This window comes from Heterocephalus glaber, unplaced genomic scaffold (assembly GCF_053883595.1).
Source record: "Heterocephalus glaber isolate CG9 unplaced genomic scaffold, H.glaber_assembly_v1.0 deba00001497, whole genome shotgun sequence".
Lineage (NCBI taxonomy): Eukaryota > Metazoa > Chordata > Mammalia > Rodentia > Bathyergidae > Heterocephalus > Heterocephalus glaber.
In genome coordinates this window covers 38,162,731-38,181,865 of record NW_028258320.1, presented here as the reverse complement: position 1 = coordinate 38,181,865, position 19,135 = coordinate 38,162,731, and the positions used below count along the sequence as shown (strand labels likewise).

Here is a 19,135-nt window from a genome sequence, read left to right as displayed (position 1 = left end):
CCCGACCAGGGATTGAACTCAGGACCTTGTGCTTGCCAGACAGGCATGGCATCACTGAGTTATATCCCTGGCCCCTAATGCAGCCTTTCTTAATGGGCATTGAAAACCAGATTTCAATTATAGGACAAGTCTTAAACACTGGATCCTGTTTTGAGCCCAGAATCCTTCCTGTCAATTTAGTAACTTTCCACTCCCCCACCCCAATTGTGCTTCCTTCTTTCTTGTACACTACCACTGGCAGAGCAAATATGACTCAGAAACTGGCTCCTCAGGTTGTAACATGCAATGATACACCACTTGGGTCATTACTCAGTAAGCCAATGCCTTTGTTTCTCAGGTAGGTCTCTGTAGAAGGAACCTATTACTCTCTGCATTGCTGGAAAACACTCAGAGGTGTGGAAGGACAAGGCTTGCCACAGCTTAGGCTTCTAGGGAACTTTCTCTCCAGAAGAACTTTGATTTTAATCAGAAATACCTTGGAAAGATTCAAGAAGCCCTAGAGGGGAAGCAGGCCTGTGAAGGACCAACATGGGAATCCTATACTCTGAGGTAAGTTATGTTTCTGAAAGTAGAAACCCAAAGGTGTTAAAAATTACTCATGCTTTTCAAATATCATTTCCTATTCCTATTAGTATGTCTCCCTTTCTTCTCTTTAATTTTCAAGTACTAAGTCAGAGTAAATAAAGTCCTGTGTGCTGGTATTTTGGGTATTTTAAATATTTTAGTGTAAACTGTTTTACAATACTAAAAAGTTAGATCCAAGTTGAGAGCAGCATGATACACATTTCTCAATATCCCAGTGTTTTTAAGGTTAATTTGGACCTCACAAAATGGAGTTTAAGTCATGATTTTCTTATGCTAAACACCCAAATAGAAAGTGAAAATTGTATCTAAGTGGATTTTTTTAAACATCCAAAAGATTGGATAGTTTTTCTATGGAGCCGCATAAATAGAGCAGCAGGTTTCAGTTTGATATGTGAAAAAAATTCACCTCTAGCGATTTTAATAAAGACCATCACCAAATAGAAAAGGGATGAAAACAGTATATTTTTGATACTTTGAATATTTTTTATATATGAAAAAATACTTTTTCTGTACAGAGAGTAGCTTGTTAGAATCAAATAAAATTTTAATGTTTCAAATAGTACAGAAAGTGGTGTTTAAACAAGAGTATAAGAGGTGTGATGAAGTTATGATTTATTCCCTTTCCTCTCTGACACAATTAACTAGTTAGTCTGCATTCCATTCTAACACGCAAGGGAACCTCCGATGATTTTAATCTTCTAGCATTAAAGGCAGTCTATTTGCTCTTACCTCTAATACTATTTGTGTGTGTGTGTGTGTGTGTGTGTGTGTGATGTGTCTTTCTATGCTAAATGTGAAGTTTGATCATTTTATCATTCTAGGTACACCTTGCTCAGTGTTTTTAGTCTCATGAAGAAACCATATATATGAAAATAACAAAGCATATAATGTCTTAAAATGCTGTTCTGTCGTTCTAAACTTTAGATTGCCTAAGTGACTGGGTGAGGAACTTGTTTGTGATACAGTTTTAAGGGCACCCAAGAGTCTGACTCAAGTCTGTGGTAAGGTCCAGAAAACTACTTTTTAAGAGATTCTTACATAGGTGATTCTGATGTGGGTGATCAGTTTACCATCAACCTGAGAGAGAGAAATACTACTCTACGCTATTGCTTTTCAATTTTTAATGTTCATGTAGATAACCAGAAAGGCTTGTTTAAGGGTAGATTCTTATTCTGTAGAGCCAGGTGAGGCCTAAGATCATGCATTTCAGTTCCCCGTTACTCATTCTTCTGGTCTGTGGACCACACTGAGCAGCCAGGCTCTAGCCCAGGTTCCAGGAACAACTATATTTTAAAACAAACAAAAGAACCCTAGAAGAGTATTCTGATTTTCTGTTGGTTGTGTGTCAATTTGACAAGTGGTTGATTCAAGGCAAGGTAAGGCAAGGCATGCTCAATTATGTCTAAGCATCAGTGAGAATTTTCCCAGAAGTAGCATAAACGTTTCACTTTTCAGATATATCCAGTAACTTGGAGTTTTCTATGAAATTTGAAAAGAAATACAATGACTCCACACACACCTTAAAAAATCCTAGCTTACCTAGAAGCTCATAGGTAATTATTCAGAGCTCATAATTAATATTGAATCATGAATAGTGTAAAGTATTGTTGAGATAAATGCTTTTGCCCTGCAACACGGTATCACAAAAGGAAGTAGATTCTAGGTCCTCCCACTTCACTCTGTACCCCTGTCCATTTACTCTGGTATCAGCAATATGAAACATATAAGTCACCTGAGAGTCATAGTCATTTAGGAAGAAGATGTTTTTCCTTTTGGCAAATCATTTCTCAGTTTGCAGAATGTGCCTTTGTTGTCAAATTTTGATACCTTAACTGATACTGTGCTATGAAATGTCCAGGATTACAATAATCTTGACTTATGCTATGGATAAAAGTGCTGAGGAGACTAGTGCTTTTGGAATGTAATGAAGGTTTGGTTGTGTTTTCTGTGTGCAGGTAGGAATTATATGTGTGAATTGTGGGGGAAAACCCTGGTCTCGTCCTCTGGTATTCTGATGCCGACACTATTAAGGTTAGAATTGCCTTTTTTAAAAAAAACTTCTGAAAAAGGTAAGAATTGAAAGTGCTTTCTATTTGGGAACCTAGAAAGGACTGCAGTGAAAAGATTTGCACACATACTAATTTGGAAGTCTCAAAACTGAATTTCTAAACATAAATTAAGGTAGTCATGTTAAAATTCTGCTAAAGTTTTCCATAACACATAGAATTAAATCCACAGTCCTTACTGTGGATTGCAAGGCTAATGCTCTTTGGTCCCCATTGCCTCTTAAATTTCCTGCACTGTCCTTGGTCATGCAGCCATACTGACCCCCTCACTAATTCCAGAACACAGCAGTTAGGCTCCCATGTAAGAGTCTTGACACTTGAGTTCCCCTTGTCTGGAAAGTTTCTAGCCATAGATCTTTGCTCAAATCTCACCTGCAAGAGATCTAAGAGTAGTCTTGTTGTTCTTTTTCTATGTATATTTTACTTCTCTTTAAGTATTATAATTCAACACACTTTCTAGTTTATTAGATTATTTATTGTACATTATTTTATTTTGAGATCCTTAGGTATTATAATTTTTATGGTTCCTAATGTGGTTGATGTTGTATACGAAGGTATAAAAATATCTTCATTGCTTTAAATGTCAGTTTTTAAATATTCATCTACCTTGCAGAAAATTATATAGTTGGGGCTGGGGATGTAGCTCAGTGGTGCCGCACTTGCCTAGCAAGTGCAAGGTCCTGAGTTCAATTCCTGGTACAAAAAAACCCAAACAAACCCAAAATAATATAGCAGGTAAGGTGAGTGTTGTAAAAATGTAAAAACTACAGACTTGTTTTTCTCTGAAGAGCATGCCAGAATCATAAGACCAAGTACATCCAGGCATGTTGGCACGCATCACAATCTAACCCTTTGGAAAGCTGAGGCAGAAGGATTGAAAGATTGAGTCCCACCTGAGAAATTTACTGACTTAGTGAGACCCTACCTCAAAATTAAAAACAACAACAAGAAAAAAGAGATCAGAGGATATAGCTCAATGAGGTTGTGGGACTGCATAACTCTGTAATCATAAAACTCCCCTAGCCCCAACTGTGATTGAATGTGAGTAAATAGATAAAGATGCTTGTTAGTTCCCGGACACTAGATAAGATCTGTATCAGCCATAAGGTCCCAAAGTAAATTATTCAACTCTTTGTTTGAAAACTAATGTTCTGGACACCGCTATGTATAGAACAATCTACAAAACATCTGCTGACCACCAGTACTTGTCAGGCTAATTAACATACAAATGTAAGACCACTAACCTTTGTTCCCTCTTCTGTAAATTTCACCTGTTAACTTCCCTGCAATCCCCTATAAAAGAGCCTGGACTCTGGGCTGATTGCCTCTCTAAGCTACTTTGCTTTGGGAGTGCCATCTGGCCAGACTAAGGTCTGTTTTATTTTCCAACTTGTCCGGTGTGTTCCTTCCCAGGTGTTCTTCGCTGCAGTCAGTTCCTCGGAGCATTTGGTAAGGCCCTTGGTCTTACATTCTGGAGGCACTGCTGGGATCCCTGGGTGTGCTTCACTACAGTCAGCTCCTCAGAGCATTTGGTAAGGCCCTTGGTCTTACATTCTGGAGGCACTGCTGGGATCCCTGGGTGTGCTTCACTACAGTCAGCTCCTCAGAGCATTTGGTAAGGCCCTTGGTCTTACATTCTGGAGGCACTGCTGGGATCCCTGGGTGTGCTTCACTACAGTTAGCTCCTCGGAGCGTTTGGTAGGGCCAGCGGTCTTACAAGGTCATGGCTTCAATTCATAGTACCACCAAAAAAGAAAAAGAAAATGGCCAAGCACACAAAATTCTTCCAATCTATATCCCTTGGGAGAAATTCTTGAATATAGGTGATTCATAATTTACAACAGAGCAGCTTTCATGCTTTTGTGATTAAATTTATTTTAGGTACACTGGATAGCAAGAATCAAAACTTATCTTCGATATCAAAGTAGCACAAATATCCCTAGCACCAATGTCTATACCATTTTTCAGTTAATTGGCATCACTAAAACAAAAACATTAAAGGCTGGAAAATAGTCTCATTGCCTTGATGCATGATTGGACCATACGAATCTTCATAAAGTAAGCAAGCATTTCTGCAAAGGCGATGCTGTTCTGAAACACTCTTAAGATCAGGTGTGAGAAGGACTTTACTGAGGGTTTTAGCTTTTCCCCCTTCCCTTCTTCCTTCCTCTCTCTCTCTTTCTCTCTCTTTTCTCCCCCCCCTTATATTCTAATACTGATGATTAAATCCAGGGCTTTTGCACTGAGCTACATCCCCTGCCTTTTTTGACTTTGAGATAAAGTCTCACTGAGTTACTAAATGCCCCAGGCTGGGTTGGAATTTATAGTCCTCTGGCCTCAGCCTCCCTGAGTGCTCAGATTACAGGAATGCTGCACCATTTTTGCAGAGAATCTTCCATGAAGATGAAGGTGAGGAACAGAGGCTTCTGTGGTGCCTCTGATAGAAGTAGCTTCTCTAAGCAAGAAATGGTGACTTCTGGGATGTAAAGTCAGAAAGTCATTAGATATGTGGATGGAGAACCAGAAAGAAAAAAATGCTATACTTTTCCTTTTTTATTTGCATAGAAGAAGGAGTTTATTAATGATTTTGTTAATCACAGCATGTAAAGAAACAAATTATCAGAAAGAAAAATGTAGGATTAATTTTACAAGTCAAATAAAAGCCAAAGACTATTTAGTATCATCTCCTAAAAATTTTTAATTGAAAAAGGAAAAAGTAATCTTCTTTTCTCAAAAGACATTTCATTAAGGCAAAATTTGCTTTACTTACGTAATTTTGCCTTAAAAACCGTAACTCTTCAGGAACTTTTATGCAACATGTAGGAGATGGCTAATGAGCAATGGATTCCTTCTGCTGAGCTGCAGGCTAAGTTCCACTTGGCCTTTCCTCACTTGGGAAGTTATGGAAGTGCTCTCACTTTTTACAGGAAGCCACACTGGAATGTGGGGGTGGCTGGGGGAGCTATGCTTTTGGAAATGTCCAGAATGGCACAAGTGGTTTGTAAGTTTCTGTTTTATTAAAATAATATCAAGTATTTTTCCAGCTGTGAACTTCATTATACGTGAAGCAAGGCAAAACATAATTATGTCAAATAAAATATACAGTATGTCATCAACATGCTGAGTCTATCATATGATACCCATACACACTTCTTAAATTTTAGTGCCTAGAAAAATGAGATGGAAAGGGATAGGTCTCCCACTACCTCAGCAGCTATTATGTATCATAGCTGCCCTCTTCCTATCTTGCCTTGTCCCCTCCCCTGTGTGATGTCATGTCAAGATGGTTGCTCCCACCAAAGAATAAACCCTTTTTCCCAGTATGCCCCTGTTCCCGCCTAGAAAGTAACCTAATACTCACTCACCTCCTATCAACTAGTGATCACGGGGCTCCTCCATTCCGTAGTCACTACCTCACTCAACCCCACCTCAGCCCCTACAAACCCCACCCCAGTCTCTATAAAAGACTCTCCCTGCCCCACCCATATTGCTTTTGTCTCTCCTTTGTTCAGAGACAGCTGGGCAGATATAGTCCCCTAATAAAGGCTTGTTGTGGCCTGGTCTGGTCTTGGTCTTCGGGCCTTTTACCTGACAGAAAGTGGACAGGGGTGACATTTAGCATCAAATTCTTGATTATTTTTAAAGCAGACATTTGGGTAAGCTAAAGGGTACAAAAAGTTGTTCCTAATATCCCAAGTTTCTGGAGTTCAAATGTTCTTACCTAATATGAGTTTCAAAGTTGCAATATTATGTGGTGGCTCCTCTTCCTTTACAGGGCCTGTTTCTTTTACCTTTGCAAGGATTCTTAATCTTCACTGTCATCAGAATCACTGAGGAGCTTTCAAATAGCACTGATGCCCTCACCTTGTTCCTATAAATTCTGATTGAAGTAGTCAGTAAAGTACAGACTGGGTTCTCATGTAATTTCTAAACATTGACCCCTTCCCTAAGGTCACTTCCCAGCCAGATCAAGTGGATCAATGTGTCAATCAACAGGTGATTTTTATCCATATTATAAGTGTGCATCCCTCTCTCAGTCTAACCTCAGGAAAGTTGCAATCTAGTTAGAGAGATTTGAATTATTCCACTAATGAAAGGCCAGTGACCTGCTGGAGAAACTACTTCTTGATGCCTGGGGGAGAGAGTAAGGAGAATTCTTGGGCTTTACAAACACTTAGCATAATTTGAAAGACAGAGGATTGCATACAGCTCCCCAAGGGTAGGAGTGAGGAGACTGGCCTGATCAGAGACCAGAGAACATGCAAAAGAGCAGTAGTTTATGCATAGTTGGCCCACCAAGAGGGTCTTTGTAAACCTGGTAAATATCTTGGACACCTCACTGTCCAGGAAATAAAGAACATGCTCGATTTCAATAACAATAAGTGCAGTGCGATAGGGCTGGGGATTTAGCTCAGTGGCGTCAAGTCCCGAGTTTGATCCCGGTACCAAAAAAAAAACCCCAAAACAAAAAAAACCAATAAGTGCAATATAATAAAAGACAAGGTGATATGATATGAAGTGTTTTGGGCTGGAAGATGGTTACTTTGGGTGGAATGGCCATGGAAGGTCTCTCTGAGGTGGAGACATGTAGGCTGACACTTGATCTGAAGGCCAGCCATATAGCTTCCAAGAGTGCAAATACCTGAAGACAGAAATGAATATGGAATGCTCCAGAACAGGTGGAATGTTATGAGCAAAAAGGAAAGTGATAGATGAAGTTGAAGGGAAAAACAGTTTATCTGTGTCTTAGTTTTCCAGGTTGCTCAGGGCCCAGCTGTGGGAAGCTCTGTTCCCAGGTTGGTGGCTGTGAATTCACACACACTCCTTATAAAGAGTCTTCCTCTTTCATCTCCTTGTCTACCACTCCGCTTTCCTCTGCGTCTTCACTGAAACATGGCTCTGGTCAGGCATTCTCAAACTCTTTCTCAGTGATCACTGCTTCAGTCTATTCATTCCACTGCCTTTTTTTGATCATAGTTCAATTTCTTAAAATCTCTTTCTTTTGACCTATTCTCTACCTTCTCACTTCTGTCTATTACACTCCAGAACCCACTTCCACCTTTCTGAAGCAAGTTCCCCTTTCTTTCTGCACCTCTCCCCGGTCATCCTCAGTGAGCCTTAATATTCAGAAGCCTTCATTCTCCCTTCTTGACCTGTTTTAACTCCAGCTCAGCCTCCCAACACAGCTATTCTTAATTTCTTGTCCCTGGACAGAGTTAATTTGTAACATCTTCCATTATAAAATTTTTAAGCAACTTTTTTTTATCATATTGAAAAGTATGTATATCAACAAGTAAGAAAAGCAAAATAAGCAACAACACAATTAACAGAATAGTAGGTACAGAACAGACTAGTTTTCGGTACTCTGAATTAAGCACCTGTACCAATTTCAAGAGGGCTAACAGCTGTCACACTGAAAAAAAAGCTCTGGTTCATTGTAAATACATGATTTCTGGGAAACTGGAAATGACATTTCACAGGATAGTAAACCAATGACCCAAGTCATCACTGGGTTGGAAAACTGGCTTGGGCTTAAGAGGGATTGCAGTGAAACAGCATTGTCACTCATCAGTTTCCCCAGAGATTGGTTCCGCCACCAAACAGGACTATATAAACCTCAGTAGTACAGATTCTCATAACACAAGAAAAGCGTGCTAAGCCCCAGTATTCCTTGGAGGTTACTTAAAAACTGAGCTTTCATTTTCTTCTTTTGCTCTAAATTAAATGCAAAATAGTTTGTACCCTAGAAAGAATATTTACAGTGACTTGCTCTTTTGAAATTTCAAACAGGAAATCTTTTATTTAGAAAAATGACATGGTCCTAAGTAGCCTTAATTGTTATCAGAGAAAGAAATTCATATCTGTGCCATATAAGTGTCAGGTAAAAGGGCCAAAAACCAAGACCAGAACAGGCCACAACAAGCCTTTATTAGGGGAATAGATCTGCCCAGCTGTCTCTGAACAAAGAGAAAAAAGCAATATGGCCGGGGCAGGGACAGTTTTTTATAGAGACTGGGGTGGGGTTTGTAGGGGCTGAGGGGGCGTTGAGTGAGGTAGTGACTAGGGAATGGAGGAGCCGGTGATGTCACTAGTTGGTAGGAGGCGAGCGAGTATTAGGTTACTCTCTAGGTGGGAACAGGGGCATACTGGGAAGAAGGGTTTGTTCTTTGGTGGGAGCAACCATCTTGGCATGATGTCACACAGGGGAAGGGGCAAGGCAAGATAAGAAGAGGACAGCTACTATACATAATAGCTGCTGAGGTAGTGGGAGACCTATTAATAAGTACTTTTGTCCTTTTGAAAATGTTTTACCCTGTTTTTCTTACACATACCACATACACATAAAAGATCAAATTGAGGAATGCCCTGAAGCAAATAATGACATTTATTTTGGCAAGAATGTGTGCAGTTTGGTACAACAAAAATAAGCTATGACATTTATGAACAATTTTCATTTTAATATGTTTCACTAGATGCAGGAAGCAATTTTTTGAAACACAGTTTTATGGTTTCCCAATATCTCTTATCTTTTACTTCTCATCTAGAACCAGGCTGGGTCAATTATATATGGAAAGAAATGATAACTTATGACCAGACAGAGTCTCATACTAAAAGGGATCTGCATTACTTGGATCTCTTTGGACACCAAGTCAGAGAGTTAATAAAAAACAGAGGATAGAGAGAAAGCAACTCATACTATGAACAGGACCCTACCTAATTCATTGCCTGTCTGGCAAATCAACTGCAACAAGAAAGGGCCCTGTCTGTTAAATGAGAGGTAAATAAATGAAACTCATGGGGTGGACACCAATGCCTGCTGAGATCCTGTATGTCACCTGGCAGAGGAAAATGAGACATATTCCCTTTTTGTTTACAATGTACAGCTACTACTATGACTCAATGGTGCTATTTCCTGTTTCAGCTCCAGGGCTGTCAGAAACAAGGAAAGGGGATGTTACCAGAACCCCTATAGTGGGTCCTGGTCTCCTGTGAGCCACGACAGCACAAGATGAATTAAAGAATAAAGACAGGAAACAAGACTTAGAGAGGAGGCTGGGTTCTGGGCCTGATCATTGCTGCTCTGGGCAGCAAAGATGAAGGCACCCAAGCTTGCTACTATTTATTGGGTTCATAAGGAGTAACAGATGACTCAGAGAACAGTGATAATCCTAAATTGACAAGGATTTTAAAATCTGAGGAAGTATCAGAAGTCTAGGAGGGTGGTAGTAATCCTAAATTGACAAGGACCTTGTGTTGATGAGGATCCCAGGTCGATGAGAAGCTTATGTTGATTAGGACAGTAAGACGAGCAAAGGCATTCTTACAACAGTAGGTGGGATGAATTAAACTGATAAGGAATCTGTCCCTCCCAGGTGAAACCTTCCTTTTACTGCTCAGTTCTCAAGGGACCAGGATGTCTTCAGCTGATGTAATCTTCCCCTTGAGTGTCACAGCATTACAGGACCACTGAGGTCTCAGATGTGACCTGAGCCAAAAATGGAGTTATATTTTGGCATGTCATAGTCAGCCTGTAGTTGCCTTGCGAAGACTAGGCCTAATCATAATTTAATTGTGAAATGATTTTCCCTCAAAATTATATAGAATGGCTCCTGACACACAGCACCAAAAACTAAGATTTCAGGCTGGAGAAAATACCTTGTTTTCCTTATGCATGAGAAGAGGAGCACGAAGTAGAGAAGATAGAGAAAAGGGTCCTTGGAATTCCCTGAAGAATCTCATAGGTACATGAAAGCACATGTGTGAATGAGCAAGATTATTTCAGTTTTTAAATATAAGGAGACAAGATGATGGAGACGATGTCTATTACCTTGGGTCATTCCTAAAGACTTAATTAGACTGTGTGCATAATAAGCCTCCATGGAGGAACTACCATGAGTGCTTTCACGTATTTGGACATGTATGATCTTTAGGACTTAAAAACATCTTCAGGGAACCTAAACTCTTTAGGCAAATAACTAAAGTTGAATACTGGTGAACTACATTTTGTACAACCTTATTTATGGGTATGTGCAGCCGTCTTTCAACCTCATATTGGTCTTGGCATTTAAGATTGCAGGAAAAGCCGTAATAGCAGCATCCCTAAGAATTTGCCCTTACCTATGACTCTTCACTACCAAGCAGGGAGCGTGATATGGGTGACACTGCAGCTTATCTGGGCCTTGATGCTGGAGGGTGGCAGAGGAGTCATCCCCAGGGCAGGAATACAAGCTGGGAAGCTCCCCTCCCCTGGTTGCTGCTACCACTGTTGCAGAGAAGCAGATAGAGGGCAACGAATTTGGCATTCAGAACCATGACAATGTGTAATATAAATGAAGAATAATGGTCCAAAATTCAAGAGCTGGACTGGAGATGGTGGGTTAGTGGTAGAAGGCCTACCTAGTGCAAGACCTTGGGTTCAATTCCCAGCACTGCAAAAATAAAAATAAAAAAATAAAAATTCAATAGCTATTCTGTTAGTTGCTCCATCATTGTTTCTTCCCCTTCTGGCACTTTCAGAAGGATTAATTTTATCATCCTTCTTGGAGATGAGAGCAAGGGAGTGATCTATTCTGATCTCAAGGAAGAAACATGAGTAGTATCTGGTTAGCTCCAAGGAGCTGAGTGCAAGTGCAAGTGCCATGGCGAACCTTTTAGAACTTTCAATGATACCAACTGCCCACTGCAGCACACTTGCCACAGGTTCACCACCACTGATCTAGAGACTCAAAGGTTAAGACTCTTTCAGAGTCAGAACACAATGAATGCCAATAGCACAGGTGAGGACCAGGGAATTGCCTCTTCCACAAATCAGCCTGGGCCTAAGCCCACCCTACTTCGACACCATTTACTTGTAGATGAGGACTTAGGGAGGGGAATTGAGGGCTCAGACTCTCCTCTAGCAGCTTTCTTTACTTAAACAAAGGGAGGAAAAGAAAAATCTCATACAGTCATTTTAGCGAACTCTCCTATTCTTTTTTTTTTTTTTTTGGAACTCTCCTATTCTTGATATGCAGCCACAAGCAGAACTAAGCAGGCTCAGGGCCCAGGGTTGCTTGGGGTGAAACACAAGTAGTTAGCATTGAGGATAAAACTCTGGCTTCCAAATCAGCAAAGCCTGGATTTGAGTGCCAGTTACACTCTTCACTGCAGCAGGAGCCAGGCAAATGCTTCACATCCTGGGCTCTTGCCTTCTTTATTTATAAAAGAGGGATCATATCTGTCTTGTAGGAAGTTAAAATGATTGAGATGTTTGTAAAAGTTCTAAAACTGCTCATTTCTCTCAGTAGGTCTTCCGTAAGTGGTAACTGCCATAAGTTTGCATTCATGTTGGAGGGTATAAAAATGGCATTGTTTTCAAGTTCTGAGTAAGTGGGAAGAGTTTTAAGATAACAGAAATCAAACTGATTTAAGAATAGACAGTTATAGAATGTGAGACCAGCTCAGAATCTTAGACATCATCCACCTATTTCTTTGTTTGAATATTCACTGCTGAAACTAGGAAAGATGCCTCATGGCAAGCTATTTCAGCTGGCTTCAAATTTGCAAATGGTACCAATACTACAGACAGGATTGAGTGAATGACAGTTTCGTTCTAGTTTTTCCCCTGGGCAGACACAGTATGCTTCTTTAGACTGAATAGGTCCAAGGAATAGATCTTGTTAGAGAAAACTGAGTAAACAGAAGGCTAGATTTTCTATCCTAGAACGTTGCATTCCTTAGCTCTTGGGTTTTTAGTTTATTTGTTTTGTTGGGTTTTTTCTTTTTTTTTAGTTTTCAAATTTTTATTAGTACATGTTTGCAGTGCATAATGATTTCATTAGGGGTATTCGTTCACGCACGTAATTCTTTTTACTTCCTCTTCCCTTCCCCCCACCCCTCTCCTAGCTCCATGTTTTGGTCCCCTTTCCATTTGCAAAAGATCTTTCTCCCTATTTTTTTATTATCTGTCTCTTATTTTGCTTTTAGATTAGTTGCACTTTGGGCTTCTCCTATAAGATAAACCATGTGAATCTGATTTATTTCACTTAACATTGTCATTCCAAGGTGCATCCATTTTCCTACAAATGCTTCAAATCTATCCTTCTTTGTGGCACACTAGTACTCCGTTGTGTATAATAAACACCATATTTTCTATTGATGGACATATAGGCCACTTCTAAGATTTAGCTATTATGAGTCATCCTGCTGTAAACGTGGGTATGCATGTATCACTGTAACATATCAAAAAGATAGCTGGCGGGTGGTATAGGGAGGTCGAATGGTATTTCTAGTTTTAGTTTTTTAAGGAATTTTTACCCTGATTTCCTCAGTGGTTGCACTAGTTTACAGGAATGACTAGTTTAGAAGAATTCCTCCCCACCCCTTGCAACCCCACCAGTTTGCTATTATTTGATTTCATGATGGTAGCCATTCTTTCTGGAGTAAGATGGAATCTCAGTAATATTTTAGTTTGCATTTCTGTAATGGTCAGAGATAAATACATAGTAATATAAAACAGAACTATCAAACATTTTTTTCTGGCAAGAAAAATAATCAGCCAGTCTAATATTCTCACAGTCCGACTTACTTGTCCTTTCTCTGGGTAGTAAGGCTAATGATTCTATTTTTGCTCTCTATCCATTATTTCTTCACTCTCTGAGCTATAATCTACTTTTCATAACCACCCTTGCCCATCTTCATTGGCTCCTTATGCTTTCATAATTATAGGACTAACTAACACTAATTGAGGACTTAGTATGAGTCAAATCTAAGCTAAATGCTTCATCTATACAGTCACATTTAATTCCTTCTGTGGTAAGCAGTAATAAAGAAAGAATAATTATTAAATGTTGAAAAAAAAGCACAAAGTGTTTAGGCAAATTGTTCAAATAATACAGCTGTTATACTTGAGATTGTAACACAGAATGTTTACTTTCAGAACTTACATTTGTAGCCATTTGACAATACCATGTCACCTATGTGCAGAATGTTGCCTGAATCCCATGTACTTGCTAACTTCCACCAGCCCTTTCTCTGCCAAATTTATGACAAATTCTTCTCCAATCACAGCTTCCAGTTCTTCAGAGACAATGTACTGAGGCTCCTGCCTTCTCCCCCTACAGAAGTATGAAAGCTGATCTCGAATAGCTGGGTGTGGTGGCTCCTGCCTATAATCCCAGCACTCAGGAGGCTGAGGCAAGAAGTATCACTTCAAATTCAAGACTAGCCTGGGCTACACAGTGAATTCAAGGCCAGACTGAACTAAATACTGAGACCCTCAAAAAAGGAAAATATAGGTCTCTGGATGATCATTAAAATCAAAATCTTTTCATTTTTTTTTTTTAAACTTTTCTTGCTTTGCCTTTAGGTCATATTTTTTTCTGTTTGTTCTGTAGCCCCACTGACCATTACCTTCTACTCCTCAACAGATATTGCTAATTCTAAGTCTTTTTGGAGAAAGAATCTAGATATATATAACTGAGCACCAGCAGGCCAGTGCCAAAAGAGGACTGATCAGTATCCTGAGAGAATAGACTGTGGATCAATGTTGGGTACAAATCTCAAATGCAAAATCTTGCAGCCAGAGACATTTTGAAAGTTAATTTTTAAGCGTGAAGTAATTAAAGGCAGAATGTATGTATTCTGCAGTCATTCTTCTGAATTTGGTCCCTGGCCTTGCTAGTTATGAGCTGTGTGACTTTGGGAAGGAAGACGATTTCCCTTAGTTTATTGTGCAAACTGAGTGTAATTCTAAGGTTGTCATGAGGGTTAAGTGAAATAACTGAAGTAGTCAATAAATGTCGGTTCATCTTATGATTTATTCATTCACTTATCTACTCTATTTATCTGTCTATTTATATCTCAACTGCCTACTATGTGCCAAACACTATGCTGGATGTTAGGGATATAATGATGAATAGGTACAGACATAATATCTGTCCTTATTTAGCTGACAGTCTAGTTGGAGAGAAGGCTGTTATTATCACTGTCTTAGTCCATTTTGTGCTACTATGACAGCATATTACATCCTGGGTAAATTATAATGAATAGAATTTTAATGGCTCATCGTTTCAGAGGTAAGAAGGCCAAGACAGAGAAGCAGCATCTGGCTAGGGCCTTTTTGCTGATCATTCCATATTAGAAAGGAAGGGGAGAGAGAAAAGAGCAAGAGGGGGCCAAACTCATCCTTTTATTAGGAACCCACTCCTGCCATAACCAACCCACTCCTGAGATACAACATTAACTCATTCATGACAACAGGGTCCTCATCATCCAGATACCTCTCATTAGGCCTAATCTCAATATCACTGCCTTGGGGATCAAGTTAGCAATACATGAACTCTGGGAACACATTCAAGCTATAGCAAACACACGTCTTTATTTACTTAGATCAAGGTAATAGATAAGGAACTTATAGGAGATGCCATTGTAAAGAGAGGCTGGGTGAGATTTTAAAAATCATGTGTGTCCATGTAAGGACAGCATCCTGACCTAATTGGTCACTGAGGACTGTTTTCAGCAGCGAAGTGACATGCAGCTGCTGTGTTTTGAGGATGAGTTGGAGCCGGGATGAATGAGACTGGGAGAGATAAGACCAGTTATGAAGTATGATTGACATATACAGTGAATGTTTAAATCTTAAATTTTTTTTTATTAAATTCTTTTATTGGTACATTGTAGGTATACAACACAATTACATTTCTCATTGGAAATTGTACCTTTACATAATGCATCTTGGTTCTTATTTTTTCCTCATTCCTAGCCCTCCCTTCACCCCCTCCACCCTTCCCTATTTACAAAGACTTTACTTCCATTTTTTCCATTTCTCATCATTTTTCCTTTCCCTTCTTTCCTTCTCCCTGCCCCTCCCACTACCCCTACCCCTTTGGACCTTTTCTTCCTATTTTGCATTATCAATTATTCATTCTAATCATTGGTACATTTTAGGTATACAATATAATGACATTCATCATTGGAAATTTGCACCTTTACGTAATCTCTCTTGGTTCTTATTTTTCACCCTTGCCCAGCCCTCCCTTCAACCCCTCCAGTCCTCCCTATTTACAAAGATTTTGTTCCTATTTTTCCATTTTCTCATATTAATCCCATTCCCTTTTATCCTTTCCCCTAGCCCTCCCACTTCCTTCCCCTTTGCCCCTTTTCTTCCTATTTCACATTACCTATTATACATTTAGTCCTTATTTACACTTTCAGTTTCTCACACCAGAGAAACTATTCTTTATTTATACATGTGTGTCCTATTTATTTCACTTAAGAGTATCGCCTCAATGTGCATCCACTTAGCTATAAATGTCTCTAATTTCCCATTTTTTATGGCTGAGTAGTACTCCATTTTATAAAAAAAACCACATTTTCTTTATCCAGTCTCCAGTTGATGGGCATTTGGGCTGTTTCCAAGTTTTAGCTATCACAAAGTGTGCTGCTATGAACATGGGTGCACATATATCACTGTGGTATGATTCTTTTAATTCTTTCGGGAAGATCCCCAACAGTGGAATAGCTGGGTCAAATGGGACTTCCAGTCCTAGTTCTTTGAGGTATCTCCGTACTGTTTTCCACAGTGTTTGCACCAGTCTACACTCCCACCAGCAGTGGAGCAGTATTCCTCTTTCCCCACAGCCCTGCCAGCATTTGTTATTGGTTGATTTCATAATAAAAGCCATTCTTTCTGGAGTGAAGTGGAATCTCAGCATTGTTTTCATTTGCATCTCTCAAATGATCAGTGATGTTGAACATTTTTTCATGTATTTATTTGCTATTTCTACTTCTTTGTCTGAGAAATGTCTGTTCACTTCAGATGCCCATTTTCGCATTGGGTCTTTAAATTTGGGAGGTCTGATCTTTTTAAGTTCTTTATAGATTCGAGATAGTAGACCTTTGTCTGAGGAAGAGCAGGTGAAGATTTTTTCCCACATTGTGGGTTGTCTCTTCACACTGCTGGTGGTTTCTCTCACTGTGCAGAAGCCTTTTAATAAGAAGAGATCCCACTTGTTGATTGTTTGTGCTAGTTCATGGGCAACTGAGGTTTTGTTCATAAAATCTTTTCCTACACTGATGTCTTCAAGGGTTCTACCTGACCTCTGTTCCAACTGGTTCAGAGTTTCTATTTTAATATTTAGATCCATTTTGATTTTAGTTTAGCACATGGTGAGAGATATAGGTCTAGTTTTAATCTTTGGCAAGTTGAAACCCAATTTTTCCAGCACTATTTATTAAAGAGGCTATCTTTCCTCTAGTGAGGGTGTTTGGCTCCTTTATTGAAGATGAGATGGCTGAGTGTGTCTGGCGTTGTTTCTGCATCTTCTAATCTGTTCCACTGATCCTCAGGTCTGTTTCTTTGCCAGTACCATGCTGTTTTTATCACAGTAGCTTTGTAGTATAGTTGCAGGTTGGGGATTGTGATAACCCCTGCCATGTCTCTGTTACCTAGAATTGTTTTTACTATTCTGGCTCTCTTCTTGTTCCAAATGAATTTTTGGATTGTATACTCAAGGTCCATGAAATATGCTGCTGGGATCTCAATTGGAATTGCATTAAATCTATATAGCAGTTTTGGAAGTATGGCCATTTTCACTATATGAATCCTTCCTACCCAGGAGCAGGGGATGTCTGTCCATTTTCTGATATCATCTTCAATCTCTCTTTTCAGAGTGCCATAGTTTTCAGAGAAGAGGTCTTTGATTTCTTTTGTTAGGTTGATTCCTAGGTATTTCAGTATTTTGGATGCTATTGTGAAAGGAATTGTTTGCCCTATTTCTCTCTTAGTGAGTCTGTCATTTGTGTAGAGGAAAGCTATTGATTTTTGTGTGTTGACCTTGTAACCAGCTACTTGACTGAATTTGGTTATTAAGTCTAGAAGACTTTTGGTGGAGTTCTTGGGGTCTTCTGTATACAGTATCATGTCATCTGCAAAGAATGACAATTTGACTTCTTCATTTCCTATCTTTATTCCTTTTATTTCTTTCTCTTGTCTAATTGCCGTGGCTAATGTTTCCAAAACTATATTTAACAAGAGTGGTGATAGTGGACATCCTTGTCTTATTCCTGATTTTAGTGTGAAGGATTTCCATTTTTGACCATTTAGTATGATATTGGCTGTTGTTTTTTCATAGATGGCTTTTATCAGATTGAGGTAGAGATCATCTATTCCAATTTTTTGTAGGGTTTTTATCATAAATGCATGTTGGATTTTGTCAAATACTTTTTCTGCGTCTATGGAGATAATCATATGGTTTTTGTCCTTGGGTCTATTGATATAGTGTATTACATTGATTGATTTGCATATATTGTACCATCCCTCCATCCCTGGGATGAATCCCACTTGATCAGGGTGTATGATCTTCTTGATGATCTTCTGCATTCTGTTTGCCAGTATCTTATTAAGGATTTTTGCATCTATGTTCATTAGTGAGATTGGCCTATAGTTCTCCTTTTCGGTTGGGTCTTTCTCTGCTTTGGGGATCAAGGTGATGCTTGCTTCCAGGAATGAATTTGGGAGTATTGCTTCCCTTTCAATTTCACTGAAGAGTTTAAACAGTAGTGGCAGCAGTTCCTCTCTAAATGTCTTGTAGAATTCAGCAGTGAAGCCATCAGGGCCCGGGATTTTCTTAGTTGATAAGTTTTTAATTACATTTTCAATTTCATTCATTGATATTGGGTTCTTCAGAATTTTTAGGTCTTCTTCGTTCAACTTTGGTAATTCATATGTATCTAGTAATCTGTCTATTTCTTCTGTGTTTTCCATCTTATTGACATATAGGCTCTGGAAGTAGGTATTGATGATCCTCTGGATTTCTGTTGGGTCTGTTGTAATTTCACCCTTTTCATTCCTAATTGCATGGATCTGGGTCTTTTCTTTCCTTTTTCTGACAAGGTTGGCTAAGGGTTTGTCAATTTTGTTGATTCTTTCAAAGAACCAACTCTTGGCTTCATTGATTTTTTTTTTTTTTTGTATCATTCTCTTCATCTCCACTGCATTGATTTCTCCTCTAATCTTTAAAATTTCCTCCCTTGTATGAGCTCTGGGGTTGTCCTGCTCTTCTTTTTCTAGAAGCTTGAGGTTGAGCATCAGGTTGTTTAATTGGGCTCTTTCTGTTTTCCTAATGTGCATATTCACTGCTATGAATTTCCCTCATAAGACTGCTTTCATTGTGTCCCATAGATTCTGATATGTTGTATAGTCATTGTCATTTAATTGAAGGAACTGTCTGATTTCTTCTTTAATTTCCTCTGACCCATTGGTTATTCAGAAGTGTGTTGTTTAATTTCCACGTGTTTATGAAACTTTTCGAGTTTCTTTTGCTATAGATCTCCAATTTCATTGCACTATGGTCTGATAATATACAGGGGATAACTTCAATTCCTTTGCACTTACTTAAACATGTTCTATGTGTGAGTATGTGGTCTCTTTTGGAGAATGGCCCATGTGCAGCTGAGAAGAATGTGTATTCTGATTTTGTGGGGTGGAAGACTCTGTAAACATC

The 19,135-nt window shown here is 39.1% G+C and overlaps 1 protein-coding gene across 1 annotated transcript in view; it reads left to right on the top strand.

Annotated features, from left to right (window-relative positions):
* The first annotated feature begins 245 nt into the window (after positions 1-245).
* Positions 246-19,135, top strand: part of Ankrd22 (ankyrin repeat domain 22) — a 35,860-nt gene continuing 16,970 nt past the window's right edge. Inside the window, exon 1 of the mRNA XM_004858366.4 lies at positions 246-549. Within this exon, the coding sequence (XP_004858423.2) occupies positions 529-549 (21 nt within the window). The 5' untranslated portion in view covers positions 246-528. The remainder of the gene's footprint in view (positions 550-19,135) is intronic.